The sequence below is a fragment of the Pipra filicauda genome, unplaced genomic scaffold, assembly GCF_003945595.2.
Source record: "Pipra filicauda isolate LSUMZ 115617 unplaced genomic scaffold, ASM394559v2 scaffold71_size5581439_pilon, whole genome shotgun sequence".
Lineage (NCBI taxonomy): Eukaryota > Metazoa > Chordata > Aves > Passeriformes > Pipridae > Pipra > Pipra filicauda.
The window spans coordinates 2,644,962-2,662,178 of NW_024104887.1; the positions used below are offsets into that span (position 1 = coordinate 2,644,962).

Genomic DNA, 17,217 nt, shown 5'->3' on the forward strand with positions numbered 1-17,217 from the left:
CCTGTTTAAAAGCCTATTGTTTATACAGAGATTATTTGAAGAGAATTGAGGACTTACCTTCCTTGGCCAGATATAACTCCTTAAATTTTGCTCTCTTTTGATTAAATTCTTGCTCAAGTTGCTGCTTTGTGCGCAGAAATTCTGCATTGACCTTTTCCAATTCTGCCACCCGTTGTAGAAGAGCAACTAAAAATAAAACAGAAGATAAGGTATGTCACTAACAGTTATCCAGGCAGCCCATTCTGCAAGACTGAGGTTCAGGGCTCACTCTTTCTAAAATATCTTCATCATTAGCTCAGCCATTGCCCCGTGATATATCAGGAAAACTAGTCAGTCCTCTGAGGAAAAAAGGAGGATAAGTTTTCTTAGACTGTAGCACCTCATTGTAATTAGACATCTCCAGGGCACTGGAGATGGGGCAGGGAATTCTGCAGGAAACAATCTCCCAAAGAAAACCACAATTTCCTATGTACAGCGAAAGAAGAAACAGAAATAATTCTGGTGATTTTTTTTTTTTCTTCCATTGGTGCTTCTTTCCAAAACACTGGGAATTTAGTCATGAGGCACAGGAGCAATGTGTGAAGGCTGAGTAATAAAGCACCAAGTTCCCAGAGGCTGAGGTCAAAGAAAACAAAGTGACAGCAGCTCAGCTCACAGCCAGGGAAGAACAAAGCACAGGAAAAACCATAAGCTAAAAATTAGGTGCCATTATCTATCCAGTCTTCAGTTCTGCATGTTCACCAAAAGATGAACGAGATCACACTCAGAGAGAAGTTTGCCAGGAGATGACCACCATCTACAGAGAAGTGACTGATTATAAGATCAAAGTCTCCTCATTTCCAGCAGGTAAAAATCCTCAAGGACACACAGACATCACCCTATTTTCCAGAGTTTACCACATTACAGTACAACGAAAGAGGGAAGAGTAGGAAGTCCACAAAGCACCTAAAGACTGTTACAACATGCTTATAATTGAAAAAAAAAATACACCACCATTGTACGATGGTACAAAGACCCCACACAACTACTGACCCTGTAATATTGTCCTTCCTGTGCAACAGCAATTTCTTTGCACCTCAAGAAGTGCAGCTCTGCTTTAGGTGGCAGTTTTACCTTGCACAGCTCACAATTCCAACACCAAACAGAAACAACAGGCAGACGAGCCGGGACCAAACCCACTGGGGTTTGGGGAAAAAATATGCACTGGGGAAAAAATATTCCCCTGCATGAGTCTCTGTCTGTTCTGCAAAAGCCTTTTGTGGACGTGGTCCAACCCTGCTGGGCAAAGCTGAATCACTTCAGCTACAGCCTCGACGTGTAAAATATTGATCCCCCAGAGGTGTTTACGGTTCCCACCCAACGCGCTCCCACCAAAAGCAAGTCGTGAAAATACAGTACAACCACAACATAGTCAGACTTCAGCACCAAACATTTAGACTTAAAAGCAGCTGGAATGAGCTCCAGAGCTCACAGTGGTAAAACCCTGGATGGTCGATGCCTTTGAGATGGGGTGAGTTATATTTATTTTTAGTACCAGATGACGTATAACAAGAGCAGACACAAACAAAAGGATCTTTTAAGAGCACAGGTATGTTTTCCTGGTTGCTGGTTATGAGGGCTTATGGTGTTACAAAATACAGCACTTAATCTGCTCAACTTTGTACTGAATAAGATATATGTAGATATGATATAAAATAATAACATATATATAGATAACACAATAAATAATAAAAGATATATTAATGAGATATCTTTATATCTGATATATCTTTATATCTTATTGTATCTTTATATATATATGAAATATATTTTAATATATCTTATATCTTGATATCTGAATAAAAGATATGTGTAGATACAGGATTGAAGAAATTTTAATGTCGCTTTTTTACCAAAATCCTGGGGTTTTATCACCTTAAATATGAACACATGAATTTTTCTGGCCAGCAATCCCTGTGTGGGGGTTCAAAGTTCAAAGCCAACTGCACAGGAGTGTTCTCCAGCAAACAAAAGGAACCTGCAGCAAAGACACACCGAGGCAAAGCTTCAAGTGTGTGTTCAGAGAGTGGCTGGACGAAAACCAGGGAGGAAGCAGCACACATGGAGCCAGGTCCAGGTAGCACAAACACCTCCCAGGGCTACAGAGTTGCTTTTGATGTCTTGCTGAAGTCTTCCCAAGGGAAAGGCTTTGCCTGTGTTGCTGCTCCTCGCTGAGTTCTGCCAGAGGGCGACGCCGGAGCTGCTCCCACAGCTGGAGAGCCACAGCCACCTCCTCCACACCACAGTGCACAGCCCTGCTGGGCTCTCAGGAGCTGGGCTTGAGCTCAGTTTAACCTCTAGAAGGGAACATTTAGAGGCACTAAAGCCTAAGTGAGCTCCGTGCCAGGGGCAGGGGAACCAACACCCACAGGTAGCGCCCAGGGGCCTGGAGCAACGTGCACACAGTCAAACCATCCCTCACCTTTCACACAGCATTTTAAAACCACACAAATCAACTGTTCCATTCCACAACGAGTGATTCTGAAAGTTGAATCAACCGCAAACATCAGCCAAGCCTCCCGCTCCCAAAGACGGCTGGAGCACTCCTTGTTTACTTGATTCCCTTTCCATCTTCCTTTAGCAAAGAGCAGGAGCTGCTGTGCAGTACAACAGAGTTCTAAGTTCTTCCAAAAGTAAGAGTTGCTTCTGCCGAGGATGGAAGGACAAGAGGACACCTCAAGAGCAGAAAGTTGAAGTGCTTTAAGCTGGAGGAAGAACAGACTCATCCTTTTTAAATCCTCCCGCCCAAACAGAAAGAGGGAGGGCAGAGTCACCCCGAAGGAAATGAAGTTTAAATATTTACATTTTTACAGTGTTCCCCCTGTCTGCAGCCTGGTGGGTATGTCTAAAAAGTAATAAATAAATAACTAATCAACCCCCACCACAACTGAGCTCCAGCAGCTGCCAGGACCAGCTGCAAGCATTCAAAAAACCACAGAGTTTAAGATCTCAACTGCAGGTCATGCATCGCTGCAGCTGTGCATGAACATCCTTCTTTCTACTCAGATACTACATTTAAAGTGGTTTTACCACCTGTGCCACATGTACAGCTCAGGACAGACCTTGGCACACCCCCACTGCAGTGGTACAAGGCACAAACTTGAGGACAATAAACATCAACCCCCTCAAATGCACGTGCACAAAAAGTAAAAGCAAAAGACAGTTCATTTTCTAAGACAGACTGGCCATTGCCAGCTTTCTGCTAAGTGATTAAGTTCAAAAAGAAACTATTTTCTTCTTCAGGGGTATAATTTGTACCACAGCCATACAGACACTTCCCAAAATGATCCCAAACCCAGATTGCCAGCCACAGGTACCCGCAGGCTACATGGCACAGATTAAAGTCCACCTGGAATTGGAGTCAATGGCAGGAAATGGACTCATTCAGAGAATTCCAATTAGCCCTTTGTCATTTATCACTCACTTCTCGCTCTAAATTTAGGTCCAACTCACCCCAGGCCTGTAACAGAGCTGAAACAGAGAACTTATTTGCCATCATAGGGCATCAACTGAAAAACAACCCCAAAGCCAAACAGACATTTTGCAGCGTCAGCATTCCCTGGTTTTCCAGGCGCTGTCCCCATGCTCCCATTCCCAGCACAGAAGGCACTATCAATGTTTAACAACACCAATGAGGTGTAGAGTAAACAGAGCCCAGAGATGGGCAGTTCTGGGGGAGCTGTGCCCGACTGAAACAGGATCCTGTGTTACACCCGGGATCAGAACAGGCAGGGAACACGCTGTATTTCCCAAGAGCAGCACTGGGGGAGACCTAAATTCCTATTTAGGGCCCTAAGTCATCAAGAAACAAACAAACACCCCGAAGACCCAATTTCTTAACTCCTGAGATAGCACTGAGAAAAAAATTAAATTGAAATTGATACGCCAAACTAAAACATAAACCAGAAACCCCTTGGGCCAACAATTTATTAGCTGTAAATAGCACTTTTCCCCCGGATTATTAGGACAAATAGAATGCTGATGATAGAATTATACGCACTAATTAAATTACTAGCTTTGTTTCTAGCTAAGAACACAGATTTTGCAGAGACACAACAGATCAGATGCAGGAATCCCCATCCCCCTGACATCACAGCAAAGCACACTGTGTGTTATCATGTGTCTCAACCCAAAAGAAAGGCAGCAAAATTCATCTCAGAGAAGAGTCATCAAACTACAGGAGAACTATGAAACTACTGGAACACACACAGAGAAACTCTAGTGAAGAACATACAACTTTCTCTTAACCTACTACACAGTGAAATTCCAATTCTAGGAAAACACAGGAACAAACACACATTTCTTTTTGACTGGTTATTTATATGCTGCTCCACAGATCAGCTCCAAAAAGGATTAAATTCTATGTATGACAGAGTTTCTGTTACACAAACATGGAGGGACCATTCCAGAGCTAAGACAGACAAAGCTGATTATCAATGAGACTATTTTTGAGTACTAGGTCTATTTATAAAATTAATGCCACAAAGCTTTCTGCTTGATATTTAAAAGTGTCAAACATGACATCAAGAGTTCAGCCTTACACAGCTGCAATAGGAAAACAGATCAGGAAAAAAATCTACATGTACAATAAATTTTCTGTCATTTTCTACCTTTCTTTTCCTATCATGACTGCTCAAGACAAAAGTAAGGAAAAATAAAAATATATGGCTGCTTATTTCCTAAGGGTACTAATTTTCCTGTGTTGTGACATCACACTGGAGCCACAATTATGTTACCATATAAATTTTTCATCTAAGTCTGCCACCAGGACTTGTATTTAGACTGCAAAAAGCTTTTCTTTATTTTATTCAAAGAGGGTTTGATTATAAAAGAACAACCAAGCTGCCAACCCTCCCCACTCTTACAACAACTCCCATACAGCTGTTTGCACCAGGCACTCAGAAGCAAAGGAACAGATTATGGTTCTTTGAATAAGCTCCTTGAACAGAAGCAATTCCTGACTTTGGAAACGTGGGTTGCTCTTTTTGCAAGGAAAAACAGCTGCCCTGACACACAGGTATTGAGCAGCAGCAGAGTAAACTGAAGGGGAAAAAGAAAAAAAAAGGAAGAAAAGAAATACTTGCTTTTCTCAGACTTCCATTTGGAAGCATCAAGCATTTTACTCACCAGGACAAATGGCTCGAGCTCAGTGGTCACCACGCGCTCCTCATTTCATCTCCCCCCACCTCCCACTTGCCACTTTCATTTTCAGAGTGGCAACAAACCCCTCTGCACTGAGACTGTCACACCTCCTTTTTCAGAGTATTTCACTGCCTGCAATGATGGCAACTCAGCCATAAAAAGGGGAAAACCTGGTGACTGTCCCCCCCAGCTGTGCCCTGGCAGCAGGGCTGTTGCTGCCCAACGTCACCACCAGCGAGTCCTTCTGCAGAAGGGACTCAGTTCCCCATTTGGGGTTTTCAGAGACACTGCTGCATTCACCCAACCATTTCTGGTTTATTGTGCAGCTGAAGGTTATTTGACATCCCCAGTTTGTTCTCTATTGACTGAACACTCACAGGCAAACAACCCAGGACCGATTTAATGCCATACACACTCGGTGTTGCAGAGAGCACAAAGCAGAACTGAGCCTTGCTGCATCATACCTGCTACAGGATCTTTTTATTTATTGCAGTAAATCAACGACTGCAGGATTAAAAATATTCAACTGGGATGTTACAAACACCCAACCACCTTATAAATACTCCATTGGCATCAAGTGGAAGCTTGCAATATACTATTAAAGTTTGAATGTAACATTATTTTTCATTGAAGTTGAATGACAAACACACCTTTCCACTATAACTTGTAGTCTCAGTAATGCCTATTCCTACTCTTTATTTTCCTTTTTTATGTTAAGCACTGCATTACATTCTCCATTAATAAAAAAAAAGAGCCACCACATAAAAATAATTAAAATCTAAAGAAACTGAGGTGTTTGAACAAATGGAAAGATTCTGTTCTATAATACAGTCAAGAATCACAGAATGGTTTGGGCTGGAAGGGATTTTAAGGACCATCTTATTCCAAATCCAACACTTTTCACTATCCCAGGTTGCTCCAAGCCCCATCCAACCCGGCCTTGAACACTTCCAGGGATGGGGCAGCCACAAGATGAGGACAAGAACAAAGGAAAGAGGAAAAAAGGGTCCTTTAAAATGCCTAATTAAACCTGCACAGTAAATAAACAGCCATTCATAGTAATAAGTATCTCCCCCAAAGTGTGTTTATACAGCAAACATCTTCATCCACAATTACATGGGGGAAAAAAAAAGCCAACACACTGTTTCTTCTTCCCTGTTTTTTTCCACTTCCCACTTTTTCTCCCTTTTCACAGCTCTCACAACATGTTAACTACTTCCTTGCTTTGTTATTACCTCCCTTATCTTCTTTCTTGGACACAAAACCAGGCAGTTGCTGCTCTGGGGTCCAAATCTCCATTCCCTGCACTCAGTAAAGGGGAATCACACACCTGACTCCCAGTTTGGATAAGCCCAGTCCATGGGACAAGCAATGCTCCTCTCCTCTTCCACACACTTAGTCATTCTGACCTCAGGGAACTTAAGTCCAGTCTGAAATTTATGCTCAGTTAAACATTATTTACATTGCACTGCAATGGAACAGTGCTCAAGTCACATCAAGTATCACAGGAATGCATTTAATCGTGTATGTCCACGTTGACAAAAGTGAGGTGGAATTTTTTTTCCAGCAATTCATCTTTCATTTGCCAAAAGCATCATCTCTTCCCAAGGGCAGTCCTCTACCTCCATCATTATGGCCTGGCTATTCCTACATTCCCTACCAGCAAAGTAGCTGGTTCTTTCCTTTTAACCAGCATTGCCATCAGACCTCTCAGTTCTGTGCACATGATTTTCTCCACAGAAGTCTCAACTTGATCCATGAAGGGTTTTTACTCTCTGTTTACTCTAATTTCTGCTGTTGATGTTTTGGTGTGAGGGGAGAACAATCCCTGTTAAAATTTCAGGAAAACACTATTGGTTAGCACTTTTTTCCAAGAAATTCAACCATGCTTTGTGCTTCATCAACTCTCTGAATAATTTAAATAGGGCAGCAGTGGATGAATCACAGTGTTGGAAAAGTCAACCGGACATCACCATAGATGGAATCCTATGGAAAGCATTTTGGCTGCATCCTGCTGCTACCAGCAGTGAATCTCCTCAGAAATGCAGTGTTGCTAAGCCTGAATGCATATCAGAGCATTTCAAAAGCCAGCAGCAAGCTACAGTCTGGTGAACTTTGAATTCATCTACAGTGACACAAAATGGAGAGAACAGAGTTACCAATCTCGTCACAATCACCAGCGTTTTCCCTTGCTCCCTCAGTGTTTGTATCTTGTTCCACTTTCACAATTTTTCTTTTTTATAACTGCTCTTTACAGGAGGATCAATTTTTTAAAGAAAAGGATTGCAGGAAAAAGCTTGGGTTTGTGGAAGGGGTTATTTACTCTCCAGGCTGAGAGCATTCACTGAGCCCAGTCAGTGCTTGAGCAAACAATATGATGGCAGCACAGAAGTCAGGGAGGGAGAATTACCCAAGAACTGGGAAGATTCTCCAAAATGCTTCACAGCTTGTGCTGGATCACACCACTGCCAGCTCAAGGCCAGCTCAGGTAGATCTCTACCCCCTGCAGTCACAGCCTGACTTGATCCCCCGGGGCAAAGCTTTTTGAGCATTTCAGACATCTGAGCTTAAACAATTCAGCTGTCAAACATGTCACCACATGTCACACACACCCACCACGCCTGGCACTCCATCAGCCTGGCCCACCTCATCGCCTGGAGAGCTGAGCACCAGCAGAAGGGGTTTGAAGGAGACACAGAGGCTCCTCCAGCCTGGAAGCAGAACCCCAGCACAGCCACCCCTTCCCCTGCCACAGCATTTTAAAGCAAGTCCCCCGAAATGTCAAGTCACTTAAATCTCCCTGACCACAACAACACTGAAAATATGAATGAGTCCTCGTATCACACAGGGATATTTCTGCCAAGTCTGTCCACACTACCACCTCTCAGCATTTCTATGATATAACCAGAAAATCCAGAACAGGATTAGACTATTTCACGTGGCAATTGCACTTGACAGGGAGGTTTTCAGTGTTTCTTGCCAGAAAAAGAAAATTTAAGTTGAGGATATTGTCTTAATAAACCATCAGAAACCTGCTGTTCTGATAAAATAAGAATATTTCAGATTGACAGATATTTAGGGAGAGGTTCTGATATGTACTTCACTATAAGGAGACCCCTTACACAATTTATCACTCTGAACACCACTAATATAACTGTTTTTAAAATGTAAACACTTGCTAACCCCAGACAACAGATTAAGGAGTGATTTTCTTTCAAGATAATTTAATTGCTGACTCATTTGCAGTGGGAGGGAGAAAAAATCCCTGTGACTCCTTATAATATGTTTATCACTTCGCCTACAGATTTATTAAAGGCTGTCCTCTTCTGGGAAGAAAAGGGGAATAAAGTAGGACTCAAATCTCAGGTAAAAAAAACAACACAAAACAACGCTACTGCAGTGTTCTCTTTAATGAAGTAAGTTAATATATAAAAGAAAACCATTACATTAATTCAAAAATTCCCCCAGATACCACCAGTCTGAGATCTTGTGTGTTTGTCATAGGGACAAGAACTGAGGCCATCCCAAATACTCTGCTTCCCAATTGTTGAGCAGGAAGAACAAATTAATGATGACACTTAAAAATTGAAAGGAAGGTAACAAGAAAATGATGCAGAGAAAACCAGAAACATGTCAGTGTTTGTGGAATTTACACAGGCAATGGCTTCTGTTAATCTACCATTGTTACAGGTATGAGGGGACTGTCATTTAAAGCAAATCAGCATCTTTGTGGACATTTTCAAAAGCTGAAATAATCAATATTAGCATGGAAAATCAATTCCACATGCACAGCTACCAGAGAGCACCAGGGTAATTTTACAAGGACCAGAAAAGCTTCAGAATTCATACCCAAGTTATGGATTTGAACAATATCCACAAAAGGAAGGTAACACCAGATTTCTTTCCCACTGTGGTTCCCTGTCCCTTCCTATATAATTTGGCCACCCAAATTGGTAGACAGAGAATAAAGAGGGAAAGGGAACAGGTAAAAACTCACTTTCAAGGAATAGTAAATTGAAAATGTCAGTTGTCAGAAGAGCAGCTTGCAGGCATGAAAACATGGTGCCTTAGTCACTTAAAGGATATAAATCTTAATAAAGGACCTGGAAAATATTGTTGCCAGAGGTATTTATGGAAACATTGTGATGATAAATATAGTATGAGAAATAATAAAAGATGATTAACATCTTTATTTGATAAGGAACAGGATACAGGTCCTATCCTTTAGAGTAAGGTTTCTACAGCAATTTAATAGGTTCCCGAGAACAACAGACTAGTACTCCCCCAAGCCTCCATAATCTATTTCTTGACAAAAAAACAGTGCCATGATTCTATATATTCATATTTTTTGCTACCACTTGTCACCTAAATGAATTCCTGAACTGTTAAAAAGGAAGAAAATCCTCCTCCAGCATGAAATTCTCAAAACATTTTAAAATATGCCAGGGGTACAAGCACTACAGAACAGGAAGACTTGCCTAAGCCTGCAGTGATGATCATTTTAAATCAATGTATGTACTGGTGGTCATGTGAAAGGGTAACTCAGCACTCCCACCCCCTGTGCCTTTATTCCCATCGTGCCACAGACCTTTGAGGCTGTGCAGGGACAGGATCAGAGCAGAAATTTGGGGGGTGGGAGGGGAGTGAGTCAAACCAGGTCCAAACCAGACCACACTTATGACTTAGCTGAGCATACACCAAGGGCTCATGTGAGCATATAGATTAGAGTAAACTGTGAAAAAGAGCCAGAACTACACACTTTGACACTCATATTACTGCTGTGTGGTCTCCACCCTTCCTTTATACCAGCTCCAACACTTCTCAGGCCTTTCACTAAATGAATTAAACTAATTAATTCAGCAGTGAGTAGTTCTCAGCTGGGTGTCTGAGCTGAACTGGCTCAGTGATGGGTCCACTGTGCAGAGCTGGCCCAAAGGAAACGATGGGAACATCCTGTGGGAGGAGGAAGAAGAGAGCAGGAACCCTCCTTTCAGCAGCAGCAACCTTCTAGACTGGCTTAGCTGCAACCTGAAACCACAGCCCATGGGTACAGCCTGATAATCACTTTAACCTAAGTGCTGCCTGCCAAAAGAAACACTCTGGCCTTCCTTCTGTCCCCCACTCTGCCTTGGGGCAACTGGGATTGGTGTAGTCACACGGCAGAACTTACTTTTTAAGACTTGATGACTGACATTGGTAAGTGATAAATGACCTTCCTCAAATCCTGATTTCCATTCAGACTCTCCAGGGGAGGCTGACAAACTTAATGGGTATCAGAAAGCAAATTCCCAAGCTCAGATTTCCCCCCCATGTTTGGACACACTTGGGTTTTGAACAAGTGCAGCTGAAAAGGTGTCTCCAGTACAGATGGGTACAAAACCTAGGGCTGTAGAGAAAAATATATCAGAAAACATTTGTATTCCAGAAAAAGGTCGGGCTCACATTTACTCTCACTTGAAAGCAAATATGCTTGAACAAAGCTGCAGTTTGATTAGAGCCTGTAAAGTGCCACTACAGCCCTTCCCAATGGCTCATCAGCTCAATGCAATCCTCAGTACCCTCTGGAACACCAGGAGTTAATACATCACTTAGAGATTTAGCATCTTTATCTCCAGTTTCATCTAAAACTCAGACAGAAGCTGTGAAGACCAGACAGACAGCTCTGATATTTTCACAGCTAGAAGCGTCACTCAGGCGCAGAATTCCGAGTTTGGCTAATTGCTTTCCCATTAACTTCACACACAGCTCCACACACAGCACAAGGATGAAGATATAAACAGACAGAGCGAGCTGGCAATTAAGAAAACCTCACTTGAAACCAATCTTTAACAGAAAATTTAAACTATGACATAAAGATGCCAGCTTGTCAGATGATTTGAACTCACAGAGTCAAATTTATGCTTCGTACTTCACCAAAATAAACCAAGTAACACCACAGATAAAATATATCAGAGGGGTTTTGGCACAGGCTGCTGTTAATGTAAGATGAATGTTCCAATTCTTGTGTCTGAAGTCAATGGGAGTCTAATATGAACTCCAGTAGGCCTCAGGAAAGACAATTTCCTTAAAGGATACCAGACATGGAAATTTATTGTGGATGGTTAAAATAATTATTGCTTGAGCAATAACTTCTAGCACTCCTCTGTGTTTTTTCCTGTGTAGATTAAGCCAATGACACTCAACATACAGATGTAAGGACTGTTTTATACTCTGTGGTTGTATCTAAGTTACTGTTTCAAGTTACTGCTTTGTTTTGTTTTTTTTTTTTTTTTTTTAAGCAACCAACCATGGTGCTGCCTCCTCATTTTGCACTGATGGAGCACAGATTAAAATAAATCATTTCTGTTGGGGAGGATTTCAGTGCTGAAAATACAAAAAGTTACCCTCTCAAGGCACAAGTGGGGGGGTGAACAGTTATACAAGGAAACACTCTGAGGAAAACAGTGAAAGGGCTGTTTAGTCTCTTGTTTTCCATATTCCTCCCTTTTGTTACCATTTAAGCAGCATTGCAAATCTTGTTGCAATTATGTGAGAGCTAAAAACATGTATTGACAAAAGATGCAGCACAAGCCACACAATCTATGCAGGTCACTGTCTGAAAGGCGTGGGAACACTGCTATAATCAACAAATCCAGTCTGGTTTAATCCCCAGGTAATCCTTCCCTCCCACCTCAGGCCATTCCCTCTGGAGCACACACAGTTAATGCTTCCATTGTCTTCCAGTTATTGATTCTGATTCCTTTTGCCATGTATAACTTCTGTCTGTTACTGCATTTTTGCTCCCTAGCTTTACTAAAAGACATTTTCAGAAACGACAAAATATAAACAAGAAGATAAATATTAATTAAAAAAAAAATCCCACCTGAATTTAAATTTCTTTGCAGTGTGACTCACCACAGTAAGGTGAGGTGCTTTTTGCTTGTTAAGTAACTAAAAATCAGGCTGCCTTTTTTTTTTTTTTTCTCTCCAAGATCTCAGTTATTTTTCAGTTCTAAGCACTGCCAGACACACAAGACAAGACAGGGCTCTTAACTGCACCCAGAACCAAACAAGCAGATCTCAGCACTCTGTGTTTCCTGCCCTGCTCTCTACTTACAGCAACTTTCAGACGCCCCCCAATAGCCAAAAGATGGAACACTTATATTTTCTACCTTTCCAAGGGGCATAAGTTAACTTCCAGCAATTAATTTTTGCCATCTGTGAGGCACTTGGTTTATAAATGAAGATACCAATGTATTAAAGAATTAGATTTCAGCCAACTTCACAATAAACAGGTAACTGAAGTTGACTGCCTCAAAATTCTATAATCTGTTCTGTGAAAACACTCAGCACCTGAACATGTCTAAGGCAGGGTTGAAAAGCAGGTGAATAGTTGCTCTATACCAAGAGTAAAGCACAAGATCTTCCTTTCTTAGTTGCAGGACCTGGAGAGATCTTAAATCAGAGAAAAATATATTTTAAAAACAACGAATAAGCTAAGACTCAACACAGCCAGGGAGCCAGGCTGTTTAGAGAAGACATTTTTCACAGAGGAAGTTTGTACAGTCATGAGATTTTCTCTAGAAGAGGAAGAATGGAGGGATGGAGGACACGGAGAACGGGGGTGTGATCCTGCAGAGCAGAGCAGCCAAACCAAGGGCAAGGGACAGGAACACCCACAGAGGCTGCAGAAGGCAGTGAGAGGGACAGCAAGATTTAGAGAAGCTGAGGTGGCGGCTGGGAAGGAGGTTTGAGGAGAGCACAGGACTTGCTGAAGAGCAGGGGTTGCCCAAGACAAGGTCAAATGACTGGTGTTTGACCGGAGAGAGAGGAAAAACCGGAAAGCAAAGGTCAGGCAAGGCCACGGTTCTGCTGCTCTGCTGGGTGGAAGCAGAAACTGCCAGGGGAGATGGAAAGAGCCACAAAGGGTGGCTGAAAAGCCTTATTTTTCCTCTTCATTGTATTTGGAGGAGTCAGGCCTGAGGAGACAAGCACAGGATAGGGACAGGAAGGGGAGAAGCACCACCACAAGTCAGCTGAATGCCAGGGGGAGTTGTGGCTGACAGAACTGGACATGAATGGGAAAAAATACATAAATAAACACAATTCCTCATTATATCCCCAGTCATGCTGCACTTCTGCATTCTTAAGGTACTACAGGCACTGCAATAGAGCAACAGGACAACCCAGAAGTTTTTCCAAGCAATGCTCTTCCTTCTGAAAGATACAGAAATATTAACCAAGGGTACACTATTCACTCGTTCTTCCTATGTCAGTTTATATAAAAATATCAAATGACTTAAATTTCTCCAGAGATAATTCATCATCATGCTTAACTGACTATGCCATGACTAAAAGGAGACAATGTTTCCCCTATTTATAGAATAGCTTGAAGAGGGTAGTACCACTAACTCAGCCACCACTAAACCAGACACTAAACCCAATTCTGAAAGTAAAACCTATGAATGATTCAGAAGCATCAGAGTCTGGTGTGAAAGATGTTCCTCTGAAATCCACACACACAATGGCTTTCATAGCAGATTGGTTAGGAAGTGCTGCTTATCAAAGTTACCAGTTCTTATCTTGGGAGACTTCAGTCAGAGTAAAGCCATAACCTCATCCTCAGGCTTTTGCCTTTTTTTTAAGCTACACACTTGGTATATTTTTTTAAAGAAAAGTATGTAGTTAAAATACCTAAATTTAGTATAGAAAACTTCACATCTGAGAAGCAGTTTTAATAAAGTGCCTGCAGTGAAAGCCCAGCAAGTCTCCTATTCGACCATCAGCCCCGATGAAGCCGATGGGATTTGATCCACTCCCACGCTGACAGACGTTGTTTGCTTTAGCTTCTTAAAAGTTTTTAAACAAAATTCCTTCTTCAATCACTTGCAAGGGAGCACATACAAACCAGTTCCACCCATCAAGGGCTATGGGAAAGCAGCTCAGCATCCCAAGGCACCAGGCCAGGGAGGGAAGAAAACACTTAGTAAGTCCATCATCTGTGATGACGATGAAGCTGCCAAGAAGCAATAAAAATGGGCAAAGAGTTTATATCTTCCAGCATTCAAAATACAATAGAGAGTCAGTCCACAGGTTAAAGTATATTCATTGTGCCTTCAGGCAAATCAACAGGTGATTATAAAGATCAGGATCGTGTTATTTTTCAAAATTAAGACAGAAATTTGGGACTTGACTTAAACAGGAAAAGACCTTGAATGTTCATATTTCCACGCTGGAGCAAACTGACCTGCTGAGTGGATCAAAACTCCCTTAGAAATTCTAAAAGGTGGGAACATGTATGTTCAAGGTGTGTGTTTTGCTTTTGAAATCAAATTCCAGACTTGTCCACTGAACTGATGTGGAAAAACACACAGCCTAAAAACAAAAAGCGTGAAGGTTGGTGGGTTTAAATTCAAAATATATTTGCTGTGTAATATCAGCAACTATTAATAACAGAACAAGTAAATAATAATAAACCAAGAAAAATTAATGTGAAGGAAGAAATTTTTGGAAAGTAGCAGCAATTTTGAAGATACTCCCCAAGAGAGAAGGGTTTGACATCCGACAGTTACATCAACAATGCAGAGCTGGACATCAGCACTCACAGCCAGTCCCCTCCAAACCACACCTCGCCTGGAGATGAGTAACAGCATTTTTAGATACCTCCACTTCATTTTAAAGTGATACACTTGCAAGGGAAGTAACTGGAAACATAAAACCATCTAAGGTTTTGCTACTTAATTTTCTGACAAGCCTGGTCCCTCACGCTCAGCCCCTGGGGTGTGATGAGCACAGCAACAGAAACTCCCAGTTCTTTTGGGGATCCTGGATTATTGACACAGGGACACAATGAGGATCATGGAGCTGCTGGTGGCACCAAAATCAACATGACAACGCCTTCCAATCCTCTACCTACAGCCCAGCAGCTCTCTGGCTGAGAGCTGGCACATCCTCCCACCACAGAGACACCACTTTTACTGGCCTAAGCACAGGGGGAAGAAGGTGTTACTCCAATATTGGATTGATTCTTTCTGCAAATTCTTATTAAAATATCTGATAGATTGTGCCATTAACAGTTTATCACTGAATAATATCAATGGATATGCTAATTATCAGCCTGACTGTACTAATGGTTTCAGTTTATGGCAGCAAGAGTTGAATAATTGACATATCATTCTAATTAACTTTGGTATTGAAGATTTAGTGTTTTATGGTACTGCAGTTCCTTCATTGAAGCATTTTCCAAATATGAGTAAGGGAATTATACTAAAGCCTGAGCACTCTGAGAGGGAAAAGCTATGCCAAAACATGTTGTTTGGTAACCTTATTTTCAGAGATGGCAAGCACCCAGATCCAAACTCAACCCTGGGAGGCTGAGAGGTTTGAATTTTGAGTATGATATTCAAAACAAAAATATTTTGAAAAATAAGACATTACTGTTCTGGTCAAGCAATCCAGACAACACATATAAATTAAATGTCCCCAAAAAGCCCCTTGAGCAGGCTCAGTAAGCAGCATGCCCCCACTTGCAACACAGGTCAACATCGTGAGCTCACAGTTCACAAAGCTCCACCAGCACCAAGGACTCTGCACTTGGCCTCTCTGTGATTCTTATCATATAGAAACTGTTACCCCACACAACGGATTAGAGGGTTATTAAGGTCTACACTAATCCAAAGTACAAACCCAGGGCAGCACATGACATCCATTCTTTTCCTGTTTCTTTGCACTATTCCTTCCCCTATTCTTGGGCCCATTTTCCATCCAGTAGAGGCTCTGAAATAGAAGATACATTCTATATTATAGTCCTCTCATGTTGTTCCATATATATTATTTCTACTACAGTAGAAATTTTAGTTCTTTTATATTTGCTTTCCACAAAACAAATCCTAGCTGATATGTCTTGCACAAGTAAAGAATGCATAAGGTATTTATAATCAATATAAGTAATTACAAAAAGTCATTCTTTTTCCTTAGGGGAACATATTAATCCAGTTCTATTTTATCACATATAATCTTAAATCAGAGGTTACACTACTCCTTTAAGCAATAAATGCAGTGCAGACAACTAAAAATATTAAATAATTCATTTCTTCAATTCTCTCCACATTAAAACAGAACAGAGTTTCAAGGCACACTTTTGGCAAGTTACTTACAAATAAAACCAGCATAGATGAGAACAACAGGATAGTAATCAAAGTGGATTGAAAAAACCAACCCCAAACTGGTCCTATTACAGCCAAAGGAGGATGGGGAGAGGAGCCATTTTAGGAGCTGTAATTCCTTAGTGTAGAAACACAGCAACCACTTTCAGAACTCATCCAACTTGCAGCCAGTTCCTCCTGCCACGTGTCTTATTTACAGCATCCTCATCTCCCCACAGCAGGAGAAAGACATCAAACCATACCTCCTACAAGACAGACTTCACCAACCTATCAAATCACTAAATTTACTTGCACCTTTTTCGCCTTCTTTTTAAACGACAACAACAAAAATCTACCCAACTTGCATCTTCTAATGTACTACTAAGACACAACTACCTTCCCTGGCCAAGAGGCAGCAAACATTTGTACACTGCACATCTGTGGTCAGACAGCCTGCAAGAGCCAGGAAGAAATTTTGTTGGAAGTTGTTCTGCAGCTCTCAGAAGAACAGGCTAAAGAACAATAAACAATGGTTATTCACCAGAAAGTACACGAGAACAACCCATACAACGCTGACCTTACAAGCATGACAGCAAGGAAATCCACCTTCCCCTCAGCAGGCCAGCAAGCAATCACTGACCTTAATGCAGGGGAAAACCCACAATCTAAGCACCTTCACCATTAAAACTTTTAAAAGGCAGCCTGAAATCCTGAAATCCCTGAGGATAAGCACTTTCTCGTGTAACTCAACCAAAAAAAAAAAAAAAAAAAAAAGCGCCCACATAATTCCCTAGACATGCATAATTAAGAATACATCATTGCCCTTTTCTAGCAGAGTGCTTTCCCAGGGAAACTCAACTGTTCTCTAGAAGAGGAGAGCTCTGGCCTAGTCCCAGGCTGGGGAAGCACCAAT

The 17,217-nt window shown here is 41.5% G+C and overlaps 1 protein-coding gene across 3 annotated transcripts in view; it reads right to left on the reverse strand.

Annotated features, from left to right (window-relative positions):
• The window catches only part of RABEP1 (rabaptin, RAB GTPase binding effector protein 1), a 44,922-nt gene that overhangs the window by 26,029 nt on the left and 1,676 nt on the right, over nt 1-17,217 (reverse strand). For 2 of the 3 annotated variants that reach the window (XM_027734462.2, XM_039389346.1), the window contains exon 2: nt 58-186. In XM_027734462.2, the coding sequence (XP_027590263.1) occupies nt 58-186 (129 nt within the window). Of the gene's footprint in view, nt 1-57; nt 187-15,846; nt 15,881-17,217 lie in introns of those variants that run through there. The other variant, XM_027734463.2, reaches the window with a different exon arrangement.